At 43.7% G+C, this 14,675-nt stretch overlaps 1 protein-coding gene across 1 annotated transcript in view; it reads right to left on the bottom strand.

Moving 5' to 3' along the window:
* The window catches only part of pard6gb (par-6 family cell polarity regulator gamma b), a 33,208-nt gene that overhangs the window by 14,547 nt on the left and 3,986 nt on the right, over positions 1–14,675 (bottom strand). Inside the window, exon 2 of the mRNA XM_061092659.1 lies at positions 12,200–12,422. Within this exon, the coding sequence (XP_060948642.1) occupies positions 12,200–12,422 (223 nt within the window). The remainder of the gene's footprint in view (positions 1–12,199; positions 12,423–14,675) is intronic.

Genomic DNA, 14,675 nt, shown 5'->3' with positions numbered 1-14,675 from the left:
TAGGGGGTGTTTTTATAATAAAAGTCAGAGTTACTCACTCTGAGTCCTCTTTATACAAAAAAAGAGACATACTACAATACACACTATAACTATTTTCCCCAATTTCTTTAAGCATCAATAGTGAGCTGATCCTGAATCCTACATCTATTAATCAAAAGTCATTAACAAAATGCAGCCGAGGACAAAGTGCTGTTCTTAATCACTAAACTGCTCATCAAAGATAATCTGGCTCCACAGGAAACCAGAGTAAATGATTAAAACCAAATAAACAAAGGCCAAATGAGAACTTCTTCCAGCAGCAATCAATAACACAACGTGGACAAACCACGGATTTAGACACGTGCTATAGATCCTCTGTGTGATTCACTTTGATGTTAAACTAATTTTCCCGTGGTTATTGTCATGCTCATTGCCAGGTCTGGTGATTTGTCACGTCCAATCATAAAAACCTCTGGCTTCATTCTAGCCAATCAATGCAGTGAAGGGCTTGTTGAGGCTGAAGAACTGCCAGACTGGTGCTGGGCCTGACAGCTTGTCTCATTGTTTTAGCCTCGTGACCTATATATGGCCGTACTTCTAGCTGGCTGTAATTGTTCTTTTAATTCCTCGCGCTCACACACACACACAGGATATTGTTGCATAATCCACTTCACCCCCATCGTCTGGAGATTAATAGCTTGAATTTGTCATTTTCTCTGGATATCACCAACAGAAAATGTGATAAATCTAAAAGGCAGTTCCTTTTCTCCCTTAAAAACAAACAGAATGGCCCCAGATCTTGTCAGTGGGGCACCAGGGAGATATTAGAAGAGTAAACAACCCTAAAGGAACGGCCAACTCCCTCTCAGTAAATGCACACATGTACATTCAGTCCCCATCTTCCACTAAAAAAAAGACAATTATTTATCGACTAAAAAAGGAATGAAATTGTTAACAAGAACGAACTAGAATAGCAATCAGTAGTCCCCTTATGAAACCACATTTAAATTCAATAGATCTGGGTTTCTATTAGGAAAAGCACCAAATTGCAAACACAAATATTAATCCCCTAAAGTATGCCTGGTATTTTTCATCAAAATCACATAATTATACTGAGAATTCAAGGAAAATGTTGAAAAATGCCTCGAAGTGAAATTACTTCCTGGATCCACCCCCAACCGCACCACCACCAGCCCAATTTAGTGGGTTCTTTGCCGATCCATATCATATCCTTCCGCCAAGTTTCGTAGTAATCCGTCCAGTCTCGGTTTCAAACAAACCAAAACTAAACTAAAGGATTAACTTGAACCAATTTTATTAATTTGTGTATTACCAATATTGGTAAGCAAGTTTACTTCTTCAGTGTAGGGATCCGGAGGCTCCAATGACCAAAATCCAAGAAATACACACTTAAATAGGGTTATTTGACTCATATTGTCTGTACATACAGACCGAAGGACACAGTCAAGAGTTAATAGTGAACTTGTACACGGCCTACATCAGCCATGTTTGCACAGGCTTTTATGTTAAGTGGATTTAGTTCTGGATGGTTCCTGCCGCAGGGAGAGTGAACTTCAAATGGGGGGAAATAAATGACTTCACATGGGGTCGAACACATCTGATTGGTTTCAGGGGACACAGGGCGTGTTTGTGTGCTATGTACAGATTTATAGCATATGAGCAGCAGCAGCAGAGCTATGCACATCAGACTAATTTCCAAGGAACCTGGGAAGTTCAGTGCCTTACTTTAATTTAGTAATCCAACAAAATTATAAGGGATGATATATTTAAAAATGCACTAACTAATCTTTAGGTGAGCCAACAACCGTTTGCATGAGCTTGTTTTGTAGCCGACACACAGCTAACACAAAGTGAGCTGGGTGGCTCTAGAGCCAACCTTGCCAGTGGTGAGTGTGTTTGCTGCAGATGAGCTGCCGAGAAGCAAAGTCAGTCCCTCCTTTGTAATTATGGACTCCAAAAATAACCCTTTGCAGAGGTTGATGGTGTGCTAGCTCGCTCTCATGGTTCGACTTGCTTCCACCAGAAAGCTACATGTTGTTTCTGAGGTCAGAGAAGCAAGAGGCAGATGTGGTGCCAGTTGTTTGGCAAATAACAATTCAACTGGAGCGATCCAAAGTTTTAAAAATGTAATCAGGAGAGAAAGAGATCTTCAAATTCTTCAATAAAAACAAACATTAAACTGCTCATCTCTGGTGGAGTTGGACAACAAAACCCCAAAAATGGTTAAAACCAGATTGAAACAACATCCGGTATTTTTATCTGATGTTACTCTGATTCAAGAGACCCTGTATGCTTTGAGGAAGTGCGGAAACCTTGGATTTCCTCAGTGGACACAAACCCTTTGCTCAAACTTGTTCACCACATTAGCATATATGAATTAGTGTGTTTTCAGATGCTCGGGCAGAGCATGCCTGGCCTTGTCCTTCAAGTACAGCTGTAATTAAATAGGAACTGCAGTGAGCAGTCTCACGGCGATTCCTTCTCTGCACAAACCAGCGACTCCTCCCTCAGAAACCCACTAACACCCACCCAGCGTCCATTCTCTGCGCTCCCTCTAACCCCAAATCTACACCCTCTTCCCCTCACTGGGCTCATGGCTCGGTTCTAAACGTGGCCTGGGAATTTTCCACTGCATTCCCTTATTCGACCAGTCTCAGCATTGTCTGGACTATAGTCTTGGCTAAAGGAAAACCATCCCTCAACTGTTATTAACCATAAACGGGTGATTTAGATATTTCTAAAGCAAGAAAACTGGTCAATCAAAACTCACGCCATAGCTCTACGCTTACTTTTAAAAGGAATAACTCAAAGTTTGGGAAAGTCACCTTTGGGCCAAATGAGAAGCTAGTATTCAAGGCTCCAATTTAGCTTAGCATCAAGGCTGGAAACAATAGGAAAACAGAAATCTACCTACCAGCACCGCTACGGCTCTCATTTGTTCAATGTGCACAAAAGACAAGAGAAGCTGGTTTTTCAAGTGTGGTATCAACTTGTATCTATATCTCAGCAAGATAAAACAAATAGCTACAAACATTTTTTTCTAATAATTTTGTATAATTTTTGGTTTTCTATTGTGTTGATAAACAGCTGTCCTACAAAGTTAAACCAGGAGTCCAACGAGCCCTGCTACTTATTTTTGTGACAGCGTCCAAACAAACACACAAGGATCAACTACCTACACACACAGTTGGAAAGTCTGGGTCGCACATGTCACAGGATCTCGTTCCAATTTCCAGCCATAAAGCAGCAGAAAGAAATAAAGGCCCTGAAGTATTTCAAACTTGTTTTTCTGTCTTTGAAGGTTCACGCTGCTGAGGAGTGGCTGCAGAGCTGCTGCTGCTGGAGGCTGAGGAAGTTGTTTGTTTGTCCCTGAAGGACTGGCTATATTCATCACAACCAGCATACAATTTCCAAAGCCTGGGCCCATTTAGATGCAGCGTGAGGTCAGTTTCAGCCACCGAGTTTTTTTGCGAATCTGAGCAGTCATAACAAAAAGTTATGTCAAGATTCGGAGGCATTTCTGAATTGAGAGCAGATGTGTTTGTTGTTCTTTTTTTTTTTAACCAATATGAAGCCCTGAAAATGTACCCTCAGGAAATGTGCACATCAAACACCGGAGAAATCTTTTTGGCAGTTTTGTTAGGAGATGTATTTTCTACGAACCCAACACTTTATTTGTACAATTTGTGATCATCTAAACCCACCAAGGAGACTTGTTGAGTAGGGTTTTATACAAAAACAGAGATCTAAAAAATGCTCATGAACAGTGACAAACAGAGCGGAGGAGTCCCGCGACACAGACACTCCTGTCCCGCCATGTCTGGAAACTTCATTGTGGGGGAGCGGCTGCTCAGTTCAAAGTGGGGTCGTAAACCAAAATGAAGGCAGGGACTTAGGAAACACAAACACCAATGTAGTTTTGCCAAACACAACAGCCCTCAAAGGTTTAATTAAAACACAGGAACCTCCTCTCGTAGGCCTCAAGAACACAGAGGAATGAACATGTGCGTCAGCTGTGATTTTTGATGCATACGAACACGTGTTAGCAGCAATTGTGTGTGCATCCTCTGCATTGATGCGCTTGTTACGGTTAAGCAGAAGACTGCAGTGCACAAACACTGCATGGGTGTCGACTCGTGCGCACTCATGCACAAGTTTCGCCCCTTTTTGTGCCGGCTGACATGATTAATGGCATCAACCAAGTTGGTCTGCAGTGTGTCTTCGCAGGCAGAGGCGACTCCCCGCCGGACAGGGCTGCTGCTGCTCTGTCCTGCTCCTGGCATCTCATCACACTTTAACTAAGGCTGGCATTGTCTGAAGACAAGCAGACTAAAGGGCCACACGCAGGTTTTATTGAGAAGCCCACACACAGCACCTTCAAAAAAAGGGTTTTATGGCACAGAAACCTTCCCTGATAGAAACGGGGACAGATTTCCTACACTCACTAGCCCTTAAACACCTCACTGGCCTGAGATGAGGCATTTTCAAAGGCGGCGCATTTTCCCATGGTGATGCCCCCTGAATGTAACCCAGATGCGTCGTCAAAGCTCCAGTAAAAGGCTTTTTGTCTCTCACTGTACATGACATTTGGCTTGTGGCACCTCTGCTTGCACGGGCTTCCCCTCTTGCTTCCTGATTGCCGTTGGCTCAGATTGCAACAGGAGGATAACAGCAAGACCACTGGATGGAGGGGGACTCAACCTGCCCACTCACCCCCCCCCCTTTCCTTTCCTCCTTCTCAGTGCCCGTCCGTCTTCCTTACCGTCAGGCCGACTCCCCACTGTCTGCCGTGGTTTTCTCTTCCTCGCCCCCTGATGACTGAGCAATGCATGAGCTCTGAAGCCAAAAGAGTGAGCAGCTACCTAAAACAGCATTCCTGAGTGCAGACCGACCTGATCAGATGTAGACGTTGTAGGGAATTGTGCACTTTCAACACAGTCTACAGGGAAAGGGAGAGTGCAGACGGGTTGAGATGAAATAAAGACAACAAAAGCGCACCAAAAAAAAGAAAAGTGGGGGGTCGGAGATGGGTTTTTAAAAAACAGCTGCCGTCTCCTTCGAGGAGCAGCAGGTAGCGTGTAAGCCCGGTTGTATCACAGCGAGCTATTTCACTAAACCAGCTCCATCGTTGCACGGCCTCAGGCGGCTCTTTGCAACCAAGCACAAAAGGTAGATAAAGGAGTCTTCGGAATAACAGGCTACACTGAAACTCCCTCTAAATAACTGATGGTCAGTGAAGAGACTTACACAAGCGCACTACAGCAAAGCAATAGGATCTGCTGGTGTGAGGAAAAGCGTAGTTTATGTCCAAGACTCACCATTTGAACATGGCGACTCCATTCCTCTGACATCACAGCTCAAACACTGTTATTAACAGAATAATGTTAGACCAAATGTAATCAACCTTTAAACGTTAACTGTTGGTGTGGCATCTTTTCACCCGACCTCACAAATCATCTGGCTATGTCAGTAATTTGGTTGGGATAAAGAGACAATGCTAATTATTGAAGTGGCTCTTTTTATTTTTCAACATGGATCAGTGTGGTCACAGCTTTCACCTACAGCTACCATGACTGAGCACTGGCATGTTGACACATCTGCTGCACCATCCTCCCATCCAGTGAATGAGGCATGTGGACATAAGTACACACACACACACACACACACCTCCAGGTGTTCTCAGAAGCCCTGTGGTGTGAGAGTGGCCAGATGTGCTGACAGGATTCATCCAGAGAGAAGAACACATCAAAGACCTGCGGGTCTAAAATGCACAATGGCTGCTTTATGCTTCTATATGGAAACACTTTCAGCCTTTGTAGTTGCGACACAATAAAATATGATAAGAAATGTAAAAATAACAGGAAACTCAATGTTCCAGAGTTAATGTGGATTAAGAAGTAAATCTCAACGCTTATCATCAAGAGCAGAGAGCAACATTAGAACTAAAAGAATCAGAGGTCTGCTTGTAATTGTATTCTTTTGAGAGAGGAAATAAGAGTTTATGAAAATTAAGGTGAATGAAGTACGGCAAAACCATGAAACCAGACAAACAAACCTCACTAACTTTCCTCAGTTAGAATTTGGACTGTAGTGTTTCAGGCATTTGGCCGTGGCAGGAGAGTTTCTGCTTCACAGATGGCAAACCATTTCTCCCCTCCGCCCTATTTTATCTCTTTTACAACTGTCTGGCTGTTTCTAATTTTAACATTAAACAACAGACGGAATCATTAAGAACCACATTCCATGCAGAACTCCAGAGAAAACTTGTAAGTAGGTTGAGTGGGGGTGCTGATGGTGGACCAGAGCTGCTGCTTCTAGCCGGAGTGACTCCATAGATGTCAGGTCAGGTCAGGTCTGGGTAAGGTCAAGCCATGTTCCCCGACATCTCTGTCCACACCACACAGCCCCAACTACAGCTTCTTCTACAAAGATAGAAGGCTCTTCTAGAGTGTAATTCAATTTCAGTCTAAACTCTCAGGATCAAATGTAAACACAGTAGAACCTTGGCTCGAAACCATTCAGGTGTAAAAATTTCCTAAAACTATTAATGAGCTTTTTGCGCAAATGATTCCACCACGCAGCATTTATTTTACTGCTGTACTCTCTAAATAGTTTTCAGGATAAATAACACCTCTCTGTTCACAGTCCGACAAGCTTTGCTCTGTTAACAACACACTTACGATTTAACTGAAGCAAGAAGAAAAAAGCCGGAGAGCCAAGTGTGGAAAGTCGTTCAGTGCAGACAGTGAAGGCAGCCATGGAAATAGAATAATAACATTTCTTTGATCTCCAAGCAACTGTGTGATCCAAGCTGTTGAGAAACAGCGCTGGTCTGGACGTCTGCACTTTTAAGCTTTCACTGGTGCTGCTGCTGTAACATTCAGGTTTTTTTTATTTTGTATTTTCTCTGCTGTGCCACATCTCTCTTTAGTTTGGCTGCTGCTGATATCTGGTCCTGGAGTTTTCACAGGTGTGGAGAGCAGTTGGGTTGTGCCTGGGCTGCAAAAAAAACCCCAGCACTCAGCAAGCTAGATATGAAGCCATACAGACTCGACCTTGGCCCTCCACTATTTATTTAAACTTTTAGCCCCTTGCCAAACAGGGGTCTCTTCTTTTTGTTGAAAGTTTAGTCTGCGAGCAGGCCACTGGCACTGTCTACAAAAATAACTCAACTTTTCCCTCCAAAAACTGCGCTGCGAAAACAGGCCAGTGTTTCACTTGGATGAAGACCTGTTCGTCTCGACCATTTATGTAATTACAGGTAAAGTTTTAATGAAATTCAAACACACATGTCCTTGTTTGAACCCTTGATTGTCTTTAAGTGTACACAGACGTTCATTAAAAATTATCATCAAGATCATTGCTGTAGTGTGGGATTTTAGAGGACATGCTTGGATATGCAGAGTTTGCCAGCTGCAGAAACCTTCAAGCCTTTTAGCAGCCTTCATTCACTGGCCATGTTCGTCCAAAACAATAGATTCATGGAAGCAGATAAGATATATTCTATCTAATGTTTTTACTACTATCAGGGGCCATTAGAAAGGAATTTGCATTAGTCTGCACAAGAGCCTTCCTTCTCACAGTAGTTCTCCTAGATAAACGCACCATAAACCTTTGACACATTTTCAGTGTAGTATTTTCACTCCGCTCAGTCGGCCACAGCAGCTCTTATCGCCAACTGACGTCTCGATGGAGATAAAGATATTGCCGTCTATCATCAGCCGACCAAACATGACTAAACAAACTACAATCCCACATTCGAGCAGACCAGGAGTCCACCTCCGCACATAGAGCTGCTCCACCAACTCCTCTTTCACCACAAATCTTTTGATGCGCCACAGTTCTTGCTCACCCCTCCCCCACCTGATTGTGTGAGAAATGTTGAAGTGTCCCAGGACCAAACTTCCCTCTGTTCAGTGACTACCCTCCCCCCTTAACGATTTCACCAGTTTTTGACATATGAATACAGAATGGCTCACAGAGGTATTGTAAAGCACTAGATAGACTTTCTATGTTCTTTTCATTCATGCAAAACCCTAACCGACAAGCTATGGTCCAACCATCCAACCAGCTTATCAAAAATTGGGTTGCACATGCAGCCGGCCTAGCAAGGTGTTCCATGACATCCTTCTCCCTGGCCAAGCTTTCCAGCTTTTTCCTGGAACCCACGATGTTCCCAGGCCAGATCGGTCTACCCCTGTGCCTTCTCCCAATTGGGTGAGCCCACTAAAACTCTTATGTAAGGTGCCCAGCTGGCATCTTGATAAGTGGCCCCATTCGACTTGAAGGAGCAGCGGTTCTACTCTGAGCTCCCTTTGGATATGCAAACCCCTCATCCCATCTCCAAGGCTGGGTCCAACCAACCTCGTTTCAGCCTCTTGGCAATCTCATTGTTTTGGTCAGTACCCAGAGTTCATGACCACAGGTGAGGGTTGGAACGTAGATTGACAAATTGACAACTGCTTAATGCTGCACCAACACACATGCCCATCTCCCGCTCCAACAGCAAGGCCCTGAGGTACTTAAAGTTCTTCACTTGGGACTGTGAAGACAGCAGTCCACAGTTTTCCGGCAGTGACAAATCCATTTCTTAGTTTTGGGAGTGCCGCTCCAGACCGAGAGGTGGAAGGGTTTGAAACAGTGGAAGCAATGCAACAAAAATCTTACTTTCAACTTCTTACCCTGCCCTGTAATACAAAAAGTACAGACAAGTACTGACATGCATACAAAGACTTATGCTGCACGTGTCGTCCCCTAATGTTATTTAGGCAGCAGGCTCTTGCTAAACAACACTGTTATTGTCACACTTTGTACATGTTGATTCCTGCACAGCTCAGTGACTCAGTGAAAATATGTTTTCTCTCTGTTTAGAGACACGAGTGTTTACAGCTCAAGTTATGTAATTTATTTAAGAGTGAAGGATTCCTTCCACTGTTCGCACATCTAGATAAATGACGTGTACCACTAATGGAGTAAAATACTCCAGCTCTATTAAATTAGTAACTTTAAGGAGATTTATCCGTCAATTAAGCCACTAATTCAGTTATCTAGATCTGGCTACTTTCATGTCTGTGTGCAAAATGCATTCTTAAATTTAATGTTATAAGTTTAATGATCAAAGCAAACAATTTCTTATCAAGTAGTAAAATTACCCTCAAATATGATTGTGACACAACCAGGAATAACAAAAAGACAAGGAGCAGTATATTCCGAAAGGACACAGACATTGTTGCGGTAAGATCAAAACCAACAGTTTCAAAAATGTGAGTGAATTTCCTGGTTCAACCTAAAAAACAACACAGCTGCTCTACTTCAACTTCCCTTTGCTCTGACTAAGGAGTCGTGTGTGATCATAAGTGCTGTGTATGGGAATAAACCACAGAGTTTAAAACCTCTATTCTGCAGGTGGAGGTCACCATTACACAACCTGCCAGCTTTGCCCACAGGGGGTGACATCAGGTGTCATCATTGTGTCGCCACACAAATGCCGCACGTGTGCAAGGGATCTAACCAACAATGGACACAAAAACCCGGAAGGTGGGTGTCGGGTAGATAAAAGAGACACACATGTCATGATACTCTTTGAGCACACACACACACAGACACACAAAGCCAGACACTTGTTGGGATAGAGAGGATATGCTATCTTACTGAGAAATGAACTACAAAAACTTAAAAGGTATAAGCCAGCGGACCCAGTAGAGATAAGGGAGCAAACCTTTTAGGTACTTTTTCTGCCGCCCTCTTGAACTTTATCCCACTCCGGTTTGTCCTTGAGACCCCTCCTTTCCCCTCCCTTTGTTTTTGATCTTTTACTCTACCCAGAGCCTTTAAAAAGATCTATCTCCAACAATGTATCCAGAAACTTGGGAGTTTTGAACATTTTGTTCCATGTAGCGGCCAACACTGAAACGTCTTTGTCCATTCGAGATCTTTTGATTTCCTTGCCTCCAACCACAGATAGAAGGAGACGTATAAACTTTGTTGGCCGAGTTGTAATGGGAGCCGTCCAATTAAATGTGTTTTTTTTCCCCTTCTTGCACACATATGCATATGAAAGGCCAGTCCAGTCCAGTTTGAGTTCCACAGAGTCCCTGCTATGAGTGAGGGGTGAGTCACAGTGTCTTTAAATGTGTGTGTGAAGCCTTTTCTTTTTATCCGGGGTGGTCTGCTCGCTCACTGATGACCTGTGCTAACAGGCTGGTACTGACTGATACAGACATTATCACACACACAAGCACTTTCTCCTACATGTACCACGCGGTGCAGGGAGAGCTCTTCTGAGACGTGAGGTACTCCCACTGTCATCCACACACACACAAACCTTTTTGTCTAGCTCCTAACAATAGACAGCAGTGAGGCTTAAGATGCTCATACTGCTGCAGCATCAGTCACAACAGTGCACATTCCCCTGAATCACATCACCATGTCAGCGCTGTGTTTAGACCACAACAGCACAAAATAAGTCCCTTAGTCCAACCTAATCTGTCCTCCAACAAGGATCACTCCATCCTTCTCCGGTGTTTAATGGGATTTTGAAGCAAGGCAGAAAGTGAGAATGGGATTTAAGAGAACATGACAAACATATGCTTGTTATACACCACATGTCAAACAGAGATTCCCTATTGGGATGATAATGATGTCTAGCATGACTGGACAGAAAAGAGACGGGTGGCGTAATGGGTTGTTTGAGCTGCTAGGACATTATCTACAAGTCATGCCAGTTAAAAACATTAGTGACAGTTGTACAACTGGGGAGGTATAATAGAATTTCTATTTCAAGCAGCAGTTCCATTAGTGTGTTGTTGTCTGCAAATTAAGATCATAACACGAGTTGTTGTTGGAGACTTAGTCCCATGCTCAACATTTGACGAGGGGATGCTATGCAAAGAAACGTAAGTAAAGACTAAAATGTCAAAGCTACCCTTCTTAAAAATAGCTAAGAGTATGGGGAGAGGGTAAAGATCTTGAAAGGCAGTAGACAAGTAGTCTTTAATGCACAGAACATCTGACAGGTCTGTTTTGCACTTAGACGATTTCTGTTAATTTGTGTAAAAACAGCTACACTATCCAAAAAGCGTGTTAATAAATCAGAACTCATCAGCAACAAACAATGAGTTACTTCATCTCCAGCCATACTCTTGCAAGACAACAAATCACACATTAAAGACGTCTGGTGGGGCCTCTTCTTGAATATTCAAATCTTATCGCTTGCAAGAAAACTGCAACACGATAATTATCTCTCCGTGGCTCGCTTTTGTATCCTAACCTGCCGCACGACAATTTAAACAATACCCTGGAGTGTACATGTTCATTACAAGACCGAGCAAGGACATTCCACGTAGGATTGAGGGTATGAATAGAAGTGAATGGCGATAGATTAATTTGCATGCTCGCTGGCAGGCAGTCAAGACCCACTCCAGAGCTGGGATCAATGCGGGAGAGACGGAGAGACAGAGAGGGACTTGGGACTCGATTGCCATTCAGCGTACCCTGGTGTCGTCTCTGAACAAATACACACACACAAACACACACAAACGGAGGGAGCTCAGTGAGGAGTCTCTCCTTTCATACAGATCTTTTGTCTCGCTGTAATGTCTGGTATGCCGGGATACAGGCTTTGCTCAATGACCTGATTTCTATGGGTCTGCCGCGGCACCGACTTGTGTGTGTGCGCTTGCGTGTGTATATTTTTGTGGGGGTGTGTGTGTGTGTGAGGGGTTGTGTGTTCATCTGCCTGCAGCGAGCCCTTCCTCTGGATAAGACGCAGGACTTAGGCCAGGCAGACAGACACAGACTGAGACGGATTCAGCCAATAAGGGGGCAGGAAACACAAAACACACATACAGATACACACACACACACAAACACAGCTTCGCATGAAGTAAACAAAAAGGCCTCAAATTCCCATAGCGGGAAGACAGACATAATTGGATGAGGAAATATTCTGCGGGGAAACTTAATTTGAGTCAGCACAATAACTGCAGCCCAAGACGCAGCTAATTCAATAGATGATTGTTTCAAAGGTTTACCAGTCGCAGGATATTTGAAAACAAGAATCCATCCAGTGTTTATTTAAGATCACAATGAATTTTAAGACGATTTTGATGGAGGAAAAGCATATATTTTACTCAGTAAGCTTGATTTCTGCTGGGCTATAAAGAACAAGCTAAAGGAAGCCATTTTTCAAACGACATACCTTGTCTCTGGATGAAGATCCTGAGCAGCGGGTGAGCCGTCGACACCGCCTTGCAGAAGTTGTCGTCGTTGTTGATCGGCAGCAGGTCTCCGTGGATGTCCGCGTAGCCGATCATCACCTCCATGTTGGCGATGCGGTGAATGTGCAGAATAAGTTTGTAGAACTCCTCAAACTTGCCGGGCTTGACCCGGTCAACCGCAAAGCGGCGGAACTCTGCCCCATACTGAGTAGAGAAAAAAGATCAAAAGACAAGGCACATTAAAAAAAAGGGACAGTCAGTGCGACGGCCAAACAGGAAAAGGAAGCGAGGATGTCCAACATGCATTTATCTGAAGCATCTGACTGGCATACATAAAAAGAACAGGGTGGAAATCCTCTGAGCTCTGTCACAATTGTGGCCATGACCTTATGTAGAAAATGGCACAGGGGAAGTAGTTGGTGAGCAACAAAGCAAGATGCATTACACTCCTAGACTCAGCTAAAACATGTCAGGGTCAGAGATATCATGACACAAACAATGTCCTAAACTTAGTAAGAACTACAGACATGTCAATAATAAAACTGTCATTGAAACTTACATCAATAGAATTGATTCAGCTAATTTTAAAAGCGCTACATTACACACCGTTTGTATCTGGTTTCACTTGGCAACAAGCTGCTAAAAATATGCAACACAACAAAAGCATCTATTTTAGGTTGTTTGCCTTGGGTGAATACAAGGTTAGCATATGGCTTACCACCTTCAAACAATATGTGAACACTCCCAAGTCAGAATAAGGGGCGTTTTCTTCTTCTTCTTCCTCTCATTCGGCTAACATTGTGTGAATGGATGCAGCATTTGTTTCGTATTTATTTACAGACATGAGTTTTATCAATCTTGTATCAATCCAAGAAAGTGGATAAGGGTTTTTTTCCATGACAAATCATCACAATTTTCCATGCTGATTTGGTCATGTCAAAAATTACAGCATTATAAGAGTGACTATAACAGTTTAAGTTGAATGGCAAAAAAACCCCCACTATATTTCCAAATTGGACATCCAGAAAAGTTTGGTCTCTGTTTTTGGGTCGTTGCTGAGAGATTATCGCTTATCTGAAATTGCACGATATTAGAAATTCTTAACAATGTTGTTGAACAGCACTCAGTGAATGAGTCAGTGTAAAAATACCAATGCACTACTTTGTTGATTGCTCCCATGGGTGAAATCATAATATTTTGGCTAAATGTAGATTCAATGATTTTATGTCTGTCCCATCACAGGTTCATCTACCTCTGGGTCAATCACAAACTAGAATTTCCCAATATGTCTGAAATCTGAGTGTGACTGTAGTTTAACTGTCCATCATCCACGAACTGATCAGGAGATGAGATGCATCCGGATCTGGGTGGATCCAGCCCCCGAGCCGTGTCTTACACTGACTGCACATCAAGATCATATCAGTGCGAAAACAAATTACAGCCGCACGTCACTCGGAGCTTTGAGCAGCGGGACAATTATGTTGCTGTACAATGGAACAATACAGGTAGATGAGTAAGCTGTCTCAGCACATACAAATGACAGTGGCTGGGCAGCTCTTCCTCCCACCCGTCATTTACGCACACAAGAGCCCAGACTTAACAATTGAGCCACAGCTTTTCCCGGCGAGGTCACCGAACCACCAATGAGAGCGCGGCTGAAGGTCACGGTGGGGTCATGGTGTGAGTCATAGACAAGCGTGGACGTGAGAGAGAGGGAGGGAAGGAGAGAGAGAGAGATATACGGCCGAGGCACAAAAAGTGCAGCTTAATGAAACCGCACAAACACACAATCGCTGTAGCACCGGCGTCGGAATCACAGTGGTAATTTGTAGACTGAGGTGCTGCTTGTTACTGTAATCATGGGCTCAGAGCGGGGGGGACGCTGACGTCAGAGGAGAGGAGAGGATGTGAGGGAGGGGAAAAGAGAGGGAGTGAAAAATGCTGACAGAGTAGCAGAAGGGAGAGTTTACTTCCTGTGTGGCGAGAAGAAGAGCGGGGGATACATTCAGCAGCTCGGTAATTAGAAGATGGCACAAGAGGGGGGGGGGGGCATGTTAGGAGACCAGGGGGAAGCCAGACCGAGGATGTATCCATATTTGTTTTTGTATCAAACAATCTGTCAACACAAGCCAACAGGCCTGAAAATCACCTGACCTCTCATGTACCCTGGGCATGCGCATGCGAGTGTAAACAGGAAGGCGAGAGCGTTCCGCTGGACACAGGAATTGTCGCAGATTGCTCGAGTAATAGCTCGTCTCCTACATCTAAGCAGTTGTACCTTTTGCTAACAATTGTTGTGCAGGTTAAATTTGGCATGTGTCAATGACAACAGGGTCAGCAAAGCTAGTAACTGATACATCCATGTTGTGTTCTACACTGGTCTCCAAGGGTAAGGCCGGTTGTTTTATGCTAGAAGAGGGTCATGTGATCGGAGCATCGGCGAAAAGACCCAATCAG

This window comes from Limanda limanda, chromosome 19 (assembly GCF_963576545.1).
Source record: "Limanda limanda chromosome 19, fLimLim1.1, whole genome shotgun sequence".
Lineage (NCBI taxonomy): Eukaryota > Metazoa > Chordata > Actinopteri > Pleuronectiformes > Pleuronectidae > Limanda > Limanda limanda.
Note: the sequence above shows the minus strand (reverse complement) of the source record. Positions and strands in the feature narration are given on the sequence as shown.